The sequence below is a fragment of the Lagopus leucura genome, unplaced genomic scaffold, assembly GCF_019238085.1.
Source record: "Lagopus leucura isolate 7727_CA_CO unplaced genomic scaffold, USGS_WTPT01 Super-Scaffold_739, whole genome shotgun sequence".
In the NCBI taxonomy this organism is placed as follows: Eukaryota; Metazoa; Chordata; class Aves; order Galliformes; family Phasianidae; genus Lagopus; species Lagopus leucura.
The window spans coordinates 4927773-4937847 of record NW_024962255.1 but is presented as its reverse complement, the minus strand read 5'-3'; the positions used below and the strand labels follow the sequence as shown (position 1 = coordinate 4937847).

At 44.8% G+C, this 10075-nt stretch overlaps 1 protein-coding gene across 1 annotated transcript; it reads left to right on the top strand.

Annotated features, from left to right (window-relative positions):
• Positions 1-3753: 3753 nt before the first annotated feature.
• On the top strand, positions 3754-7779 carry LRIT2 (leucine rich repeat, Ig-like and transmembrane domains 2). Its single transcript, XM_042862641.1, has 3 exons — positions 3754-3788; positions 4233-5014; positions 6962-7779. Exons 2-3 carry the CDS (start codon positions 4246-4248, stop codon positions 7777-7779), a joined length of 1587 nt encoding a protein of 528 aa, XP_042718575.1. The 5' UTR covers positions 3754-3788; positions 4233-4245.
• Positions 7780-10075: the final 2296 nt, after the last annotated feature.

Below are 10075 nucleotides of genomic sequence, written 5' to 3'. Positions count from 1 at the left end.
TTTAATGTTTTGGTTTTCTTGGTGCAAATGTGAAATATTAAGATAAGGTGTCAAAAAGAACATGATAGTGTTTTAAAAATGGATCCAAATAGTTCTGAATTGCACTGAAAAAACTGGTTTTAATCAAAAGACTCTTGAGAAGAGCAGCTATCAAAATGAAAGAAGTAAGCAGAATATAAAGGAAATAATATGACAAAAGTGATTAAAATGGAGTACTGCAAGTAGTTGAAGTGCATTGGAAGAAAGGTAAAAAAGTAGGTTAAGGCTTTGAAAAATGGTTTTGCAAACATGTTCAAAAGTGCCCAGGTTGTCTGATGAGCAGATCCAGAAAAAGAATAGTATGTGCTCTGAACTACAAAGTCTCTGCAAATGTTTTCAATAGAACATATGCTAAAAATTCCACAGGTGCAGAATAATGTCCTGGCTGATAACCACGTCATTTCCATACAGTGATTTCAATGTATTGGAGGGCTGGTGGCCTCCTTGCCTGCCCCCTATGGGACCTGCTAGGGTCAGTGATGTGTCAGGAATCCCAGAGGGATGCTGTCAGTGTTGTTGGGTTACTGAGAAAATGGGGAAAGTTTTGCAGGTTTGTACAGCTGCTGTTGAAGATTCATGAAAGAATTTACCTCTTCTTTTTCACATCACTGTCCTCTTTTCAAAAGCTGCTTTTCCAGCCCTGTGCCATTTGGTGTTAGATGCACCATGTCTGAAATAACTAACTGCAGCCTTCACCTCATTTGCCCTCCCTAGCAGGGATTTCTTGCTGTGATAACCCTGGTAAAGGGCCTCTAATTGTAAAGCATTGGCCTTACCTTGATTTCTTACAGATGCATGTGCCCATCATTTCAAGACAACTGTTTGGATCCCTTTCTGTTGCTGGAGGCATGCGAGGGGCTTCCCTTCAGCATTTGCTTTGGAAATGAGCATGATCTCTTAAACTCTATTTCCCATGGATTAGCATACAATATTTCTATTGAAATTTATTTTGACAGCTTGGGTTTTAGACAATTTGTTCTGCATTTTGGCTTCAATCGTGATGCCACGTGACGGTAAAGAACAGCTGAACTGAGTGGACATCTGCTGCCACAAAAGTGGCCGTTAAATTTACAGGCAGGCATAAACTCGTCTGTATTGAAGATGCGACAAAATCTCACTCCAGTAGGGAGCATAAGCATAAAGGCTGTGGCTAACACTGTTTGGAGGATGTATACTCTTTCCTCCTCTCCCAGTCTCTACCCTATAGTGTGGTTACTCTCTACCCATCAATTCATCTTATTTTGATATATAATTCCTCTGTAGTTCCTCAGGTTAATACTGAAACTTCTGAGCACACTTGGGAATTTTGGAAATTATTTGGGAATATTTAAATGGCCTCTCAAATAGCAAATAAATATCAACTTTAAAACAGCCAGTGCATTGGCCCGTGGTACTGGCAGACAGCTCTGCTTGAAAGGCCACTTCTCAGCCTCATAGGAAATAGATGGGACGGGGAGAAGTGGAACCAAGAAAACAACCACAGCTTCTCATCAACGGTCCCCAACCCAGCTGTATTAGAGATTGAACTTTGGTGACTCATGAAATGAGCATTTCCTAGAGCATTTTTCTCAATGAGTGCCATTAAGACATTGTTTTTTGTTGTTTTTTTGGTAGTTTTTTTTTTGCCTCATCTGAAAGTGTTTCCCTAGTTGCTTCTGCAGTGCACATAGGCTTGTTCCTGATGCCCAACTCTTTTTTGGTATGTTACTACTATTATTACCATGTAATATTATCAGCAGCTATAATAAATTGTAAAATTACAAAATTATTACTATAGCATTATAATAACATTGTTCCATTAGGAGTTAAATCCATGGCAGACTACAGGACAGGACTTCAAGCACAAAGTGCCTGTGGTGTTCACTTTCTTAGATGCTCATGCCTATACAAAGTAGGCCCATGGAGTTTTGAGGCTTCAGTTCCCATGGCCAAGACCACCGTGTGACACAACTTCTTATCGCTGCTACCAGTGTGAATCCTGCAGCCCTCCTGGTTCAGTCAGCAAGCCTCAATGACTGGTGACCACTTTGCCACTTAAGCCATATTAATAGGGGATAAAGAGCACCTGTGTTGGCTTACAAGGTCTACATTGTAAGAACTCCTCAGTGACATCCCTGCAGCCACCACTGTCAGGTGGGAGCTTGTAGCTGCTGTCCCTGCTGCACTACTAGACCAACACCTTTCTCTTTCATGTCGTGTTTTGCTAATGACATATTAGATTGGAGGGCATTTGTTGAAATACCATCAAGTACGACATCATGGTAAGTAATGTGCATTTTTGCTAAAAATATCATGCCCATATGGCTGTGGTTAGCTGCTAGGCATAGACAGCAGTGGCAGCCCAATGGACCCACTAATTGCAGCCTGCCCCTTGTGAGCTGGAAGCAGTCACAAAACCCAGCAGCAGTCCTCAACGTTCTCCATCAGTTTGTTTTTCTGATTAGCCTTAAAATCAAAGAGCCTGCTGATTTTAAATCTACAGAATCAGCCCCACGTCTTCTGGAGGCTTACAGCAGCTACACTAGTGCACGTGCCCCAGAAGATATGTATGGTTCTAAGCTTTTGTGCTATAAATATTTTTCTATCCTGGTCCGCAGGTTGGAGGTTAAGTAGGTTCAGGCTAATCTTGATTTGTGACCCAGCTTCACATGTATTGGTACTGAGGTTAAGCTCTTTTCCGACGGCTGCTGCATCCAGCAGGCTGTAATGAAGTCCAAGCACACTAGATGGCCCCAAGAGAACACAGTGCTGCTTGGAAATCAGAACTGAAAACTGCTGGCTTTGGATTTTAAAAGAAATATATATATATATTCTAATGATATTATTTAGACTGAGTTTTTCAAGGAGACCAAAGAGCAATTGGTACACGTCTTATGTGGGAAGCCCGAGAACTTAAAATAGCACTGAAATTTTATATTTTGTACAATGTAGATGAATGTTAAAACCAGTCTTTTCTCAGGGAAGTCCATGGACTGGCTATACCTGTTGCTGTTTTCATTGTCGTTGTGTAAGAATGAAGACAATGAGGGGGGAAAATATATATATATTTTTTGGTAGTTGTCTCACTGGAAAACTAGTGTCCAGTTTCAGAGACAGAATAGCTGAGTAGCTTTCTTGCCCACCACGTGTAATAGTGCACCCTGCGATGAGCTGTGAGGAGGTTTTGGAGCCTGATGGTTTGCACAATCAGCACTATGTACTGCCAAATCACAACTGGGAGGTCTGGTCCTTATTGTGGTTTTTGGCCTTGATGAATGCCATTAAAATACAGGAGACTGAAGCAGACTCATTTTAAAACAAACAAACAAGCAAACAAACAAGCAAACATAAATAGGCCTGGTTAACTACTTGGGATCAGACGAGTTTTCAGCTTCAGGAGCCTGTTGAGCTTTATATAACCATCCAAGCAAATCTGTCATCCCCATGGCTGTGTAAGAGGCGGCCAGGAGTGAGCCCAGGGATGATTTTTAGCCCTTCGACATAGGCTGTGAACCATACTACATGTGTTCTTTAGGCCTGGGTCCCCAGCAGGATTTATTTCTGCGTCAAGGAAGATTACAGATAATAGGATTTGCTTCTTGGAGGCTGTTGGCATGTTTGGTGAACACCCTGCACAGTGCTGTCTTAAAGGAGAATATGGACCCTACTATTCATCACATTTTTCTTCTTCTTGTGGCCTTCCACAAGATAAACCCCTCTTTTTCATCTTGTGTCACAGGATGCTCTTGTTCTCAAGACAGTTTTGGAAGGTAAGAGAACTAGTTACCTTAGCTGTAGCATCAATGTAGAAGCTCAGAGATTTCTATATATATATTCCTATACATATTTGTTGTTGTGATGAGGACCAAAACCAAGTGGCCTCATGGTATGCCTTTGCTATAACTAATACTGCACATTACCATCTTGAAGATATAATTATGAGATCTCTTTTATTTCCTTGAGATACGTAGTCATATGTAGATATGAACACATGTAACTTTTTGTTTTTTTAATGCTTTTTAAAAATTATTTTAATAGTATTCTTAGTGGGAAAGATGGTGTAAAACTGAACTGAAGGATGGATACACTGCTTCTGCACGCCATGAAAGCAACACTTGTTAATTCTTTGTGTGCTTGCAGATCTATGTAAGGAAATGATTTGTTACCCATGAAAGTAGCATATGACCTAGTGAATTTTCTTGTTTCCTCCTCAGAAGTTTACTCTGCATGTCTGCACTGCTGAGGAAGATTCCTGAAAACGTTCCTCAAGACATTAGAAAAATTAGAATAGAAAACTCTCACCTAACAGAATTGCCTCGCGGGTCATTTGCGAACATTAGTGCCTTGGAGTATCTCTGGCTCAATTTCAACAACATTACGGTGATGCACATGAAGAGCCTGGAGTACCTGCCGGCTCTGAAGGAGCTGCGCTTGCAAGGGAACAAATTAAGTTCGGTGCCATGGACAGCATTTCAAGACACCCCAGCTCTGAAAATTCTGGACCTGAAGCACAACCGGCTGGATGTCCTTCCAGAGCACGCGCTCCGCTATCTGCCCAACCTGACCTATTTAGATCTATCCTCAAATCAGCTTACTGTCATATCCAGGGATGTCTTCTACAGCTGGCCTATCTATCAGAGAAGCCAGAGGGCGGCAGGGCAGGGCGAAGCTATTCCCAATGTTGTCCTGGCCCTCCATGACAACCCATGGATCTGTGACTGCCGCCTGAGAGGATTTGTCCAGTTTATCAAGTCAGTTGGTCCTCCTCTTATTCTGATGAATTCCTACTTAACTTGCTCAAGCCCGAAATTCAGGGCAGGGAAGTTTTTTCATGAAGTGGAGCTCAACAGCTGCATGAAGCCACAAACTTCAGCCCTTGACACCAATCTGACAGTCCCAGTGGGGCTGAACATCACCCTGACCTGCTTTGTGCAAGCCAGCCCTGCCCCGGCCGTCTGGTGGACTTACGCATTCAAACTTCTACGGGCATTTAATGGTAAGCAGAGAAAAGATTTTTTTTGTATTTATTTATGTTTTGCTACTCTGCTGACGTAGTTCTTCAGGCCATCTAGTCACCACACCAGTTCTCTGACTCTTCGGTGCATCACTGTCATTGTGGCAAAAGAATCCACGCAATCTTAATTATCACACTTTATGTGAGAAATTGGCTAAAGATGAAAGGAACAAATTCCACAATTATTTTATGACATGTGGATTTTTGTTAGTAGCCTTTCCATCATGGCAAATGATATAAGAACTATAAATAATACCTCAGCCATATATATATATAAAATATGCAGTTATCTAGGCATGCATATAAATATATAATATATACTGCATAATATACAATTATATAAGTACATAGGTGTGTGTGACTAGATATGTCTATGTATGTATGTAGTCTCCATACACACATTCTCTATACATGTATCTCTCTGTATATAATTATATATTTATGTATGTGTTTACATGTGTGAACACGTACACACTTGTAGACTATTCCCATATATTTTCTCAGGAAATATCCCTGCAATCCACAAACCCTTGAAGCCTCACCACTAGACACTGTCCACTCTTACTTTATAACCAAAATGAATGCTGTCGTTCTGCATAAACCCTGCTAATTTATCTGCTTTGCTGAGGACTTCATACTAGGAGACCTTTTCCCTTCCTCTCTGTCCAGCTGGCCTCATACAAGCCCTCCCTCACAGCTATTTTTGTTTCAGCCTTCAACAGGGCAAGTTGCTATTTTCATACATTCAAAGCTAAAAAGACACACAGCCACTGTGCAGGTTATGTGTAGCCCTAGCAATCCTGCTATCTAAGTAAGGCAGCATTTACCTTTAATCTTGGTCTGATGTTTGATTTATTTCAGCATTTTAGCAGCACTTGTGCATCTTTCTGTGAGCACATGCTGGATTAATAACACACAGGTTCTTCTTACCAATGTACCCATGTTTGTGTAGATAATGTGCTAGTTCATAGAGTTACTAAAATTGCATTTTGCATCCAGGTTTGCCCTTCCTTGGCCTCACGTGCCTCTTTTTTGGGCCAGAGCCTCTTGGGAATAGAGTTTTTCAATTTCCAGTCTAGTGGAATGCAGCACATGTTTGAACTAGAGAGCCTTCCCTGCTTTCTTGCAGCCTGGACACATGGAGGGCAGAGCGCCATGAGGCATTTAGGGTCTGCTCAGTGAAATGTCCCTCTCAGGGTAGGTTCACTGAATATCCTGAGCTGGAAAGCACCCACAAAGATCACTGAGTCCATCTTGTCACTCCACACAGGGCCACCTAAAAGTTAAACCACGTAACTTAGAGTATTGACCCAACAGTTGTTGAGCTCCAGAATGCTTGACGCTGAGACCGCTGCCTCAAGAGTGTTCCAGTGCTTGACCAGCTTCTCAGTGGAGAGCCTTCTCCTATCATCTGACCCTCCTCTGATGCAGCTGTAAGCCCTTACTTTGCATCCTCTTGTTACCAAAGAGCTGAGGGCAGTACATGCCTCTCTGCTCCTCTTGTGAGGCCAGTGAGGGTCCTTACACTCTTCTTTACACTGAGCGAGCTAAAGAACCTCAGCTGCTCCACAGAAGTCATGCATTTCAGTCCTTCCAGTATCCGTTGCCTTACTTTGGACACAACATAATGCTATTACATCTTTCTTGCACTGTAGTGCCCTAAGCTGCAGGTAGTACTTGGAGGTGTGCTGCACCAATGGTGAGTGCAGCGGGCCAGTCACTTCTTTCAGCCAGCTAGCTGTGCTGTGTCCGACGGCCCCAGGACTGGGTTGGTTGGCTCTTTTGGCTGCCAGGGCCACACTCCTGTTCCCTTTTCCCCAGGATAGGCTGGAGCTGCTTGGCTCCCTTATCCATACTCTGTTCTGAGATGGTCTCAGGGCTACAGTATCACTATTCAAGACACTGACTTGGCTTCTTTCTGCCCTGCAGTTTCCACTCAGCCCATCAGCGAGGAGACTGTCCGTTCTGACCTGCTGATCCCGGCTGTACGGCCTGCAGACGCAGGCAACTACACCTGCACAGCCGCCAACTTCTTGGGCAATGCCTCGGCAGCCATCATGCTCCATGTGGGTACCTCACCAGCCTTTGCCACGCAGCCGGGCTGGGCCGCTGCCGCCCCAGTTGAGCCAGGCGCCCATGTGGAGGTGCGTATTGCCAAGCAGACAGTCTACGGCATCACCCTGGAGTGGTTTGCAGCGGCGGCAGTGGCAGAGCCGGGAGAGATCTGGTACACGCTGTTGGTGGGCCGCTACGACACCGCGCAGAAGGACGCCATCTATATCGGCCCCGGTGTCAACACCTATTCGGTGACCGACCTGCTGCCCGCCACCAAGTATGAAGTCTGCGTGGCTGTTCGCAACCAAGCGCCCCGCAAGGGCCAGTGTGTTGTCTTTGTAACAGGCAGCGACATCAGCCAGCTGGAGCAGCGCGAGAAGCTCATCCACATTGTTGTCATCGTCTGCGCCATGGTGTTGGCTGTGCCCGCCGGCATGTACGCCTGCACCGCCGAGGCCCGTCCCGGCTGCCTGGCCCGCTGCCCTGCTGCCTGGCCCCGCCGCCGCCGTGGGGACAAGCAGCCAGGTGCTGGCAGCAAGGAGAGCACACTGGACAGCCTGCCCGGCGGCAGTCAGGATGGACTCTGCCGTCCTGATGGTGGCCGTGGTGCCCGGCGGCCCCCAGCACGTGAGGAACCTGAGCGCCCCGGCAAGGCCCGGTTGCCCCACAGGAACAGCGCTGACCTCTATTAGCACAGCCCCCTCCCCAAACATATCTGTGGCTGCACGGCCTGGTGAATGGTCTCCATCTTGCTGGCTTTCCCCATGTGGCACAGACATGGAGCATGGTGGGGTGTACGGCCAGGATCTCCAGAGAGCTCGGTGCCCCAGGACTGTGGGGCGTGCACCCCAGCACCCCAGGCTGCCAGCACTGCCACAGAGCAACATGCATTGGCACACAGACATACACTGAGATGCACTCAATCAACCTAACAAACAACATAGCAAAAATATTTTGCAGTCGCTTCTTAAGAAATGTTTTAAAGCCATGGTGTGACTGCTTCAATCTGGCATGCAAAGAAACAAACATTAACAAAATCACAGACCCTACAGCTCAGTAGAAGCACGTGCAGTGACAGGATAGAGCTGCCTGCTCTTTTTCACATAAACATCTTTTTTTTTTTTTTTTTTTAAAGTATTTTTATTATTATTTCTTTATTTTTCCCACCCAGGAGGTGGTAGGCATGGAGGTTGGTTTCAGCTCCTCCCTGTGCCAGGTGTGGACTTCTGTTGGCTGCCAAGTGGAAAAGAAGGTGAGGGTGTGGTTTGGAGTGCTTTTTTGTTTGTTTTGAATTCTCCTTTGTTGTTTTCTTACTCCTGTGAACCAGCGTAATGTGACAGCAGTGCAGGGTTTTACTTGTTTTCTGATGGGAATGCTGTATGTAATACAGAGGGAAGGAATATTTACCTGTGTCTAAAACATGCGTCTTAGACGAGCAGTTTAGTTTCCTGCGTAGCCATGCTTTTGCATAACAAAAACTTGCATATCTAATGCCTTTTGTTACACAAGTGTTGTGTGAATTTATTTATTTTTTAATACTAAGAACAAGAGCTGGTGAATGAACATCTTGGTTTTTGTGGACAAATACTCAACCACTGTTTCCATTTCAATTCTTACCACCACTTCTCTCAGCTTCCCCAGGAAGGCTTGTGGCAGTGGCTTTGGAGGTGATGTGGGAAGGTGATGGGGATACTTGGCATGACCCTTGCCATTGGGACATTGGCTGCCAACCCTGTACGGGTATGGCCATGACTGTAGGGCTTTGGCTGCTGTTGAGTGTCGTGAGTCTAAGCAGCAGCCAGGCCCCCACCCCAGACAAGGATGCACCACCAGTCTCTCCTGCTGCTTCACAACCCACACTTGCCTTCTTGCTGGAGGCAAAAAAACCCGAACACCCAAATACGCATGTGGGAGCAACTGGCTCAGGCTTGCAGAGCAGCTGCATTTTTTGAGAGGGTCTGAGGACACATGACTCATCTTCTTTTTTTTTGACCTTGTGATTTCCAGCACAAACAAATTATGTGGCTGGCAGACCCACAGCCCTTGTTCTATAGGTTATTGTAGACTTTGTCACAAAAATAAACAAAACAAAACCAACCAACCAAACAAAAAAAACGAAAACAACAACAACAAAAAAACATCCCAAAAGCCAAAACCAAATCAGAATAGAGACCTTGGCTATAGTTGGAGGGACAAAAAACTAATGTGAGCTTTAGCATGTGGCAATTTGGCTTCTAGTTGTGTTTGGGTGACGAAAGCTAGGCTTCCCTGTGTATGTTCTGTGCTGTTCAAACTCAGGCCCCATTTCCCTCTGCAGCACCTCCACCTGCATGGCTCCTAAACACAGAATTGCTCTGTCAATGCTGACTTTTGTTGTCATACCTGAAGGGGCTTCTTAGTCTTGTCTTAGAGTTAATGTAATAAACATGACTGGTTTTCAGAATGTGCAGTGTTCTCTGCTTTATTTCTGCTCTTTTGTCATTACAAATCACAAAGAAACCAGAGTGCTGAGCAGCGAGGGGCAGGGCTGAACCGCCTGACCTGGCTTTGCTGGGAAGGGCAGTGCTGGCTCAGCAGCGGACCCAGGCCCCTCTACCAATGTGCCCCAAAGGAGGGGCACTGCTGTCCCACAGAAACTGCCCAGCAGGGGCCATGGGGGCTGGCCTGGGAAGTCATCCCAGTCATGCAGCATACAAACAAGAAGGCGTCTCTGTCAGTGAAAACACACCATGAGAAGAAACACACTGTGAGAAGTTTTCAATATAGATATTTTTTGTTATTTATTAAAAAATTTTCTGAAGTTGAAATACAGAGTAACTGGAAAAGTCTCACAACATTATAATAAAACATCTTTATTCCTTCTTAAATATAATCTCTAAGACTATAAGCCTATAATTCCTGCTAAATCTCACTTAATTATATTTCACTTAATTGAATGGTCCTTATAGGCTTTCCTCATGGAGAATGAACGTTGAATACTGGTTTCAA

What these genes read in the sequence shown, in the direction of transcription:
- LRIT2 (XM_042862641.1), top strand. Translation starts at nt 4,246, where the DNA reads ATGTCTGCACTGCTGAGGAAGATTCCTGAAAACGTTCCTCAAGACATT. An exon ending in ACTTCTACGGGCATTTAATG is followed by an intron (nt 5,015 to 6,961) that starts GTAAGCAGAGAA and finishes TCTGCCCTGCAG; the next exon opens with TTTCCACTCAGCCCATCAGC.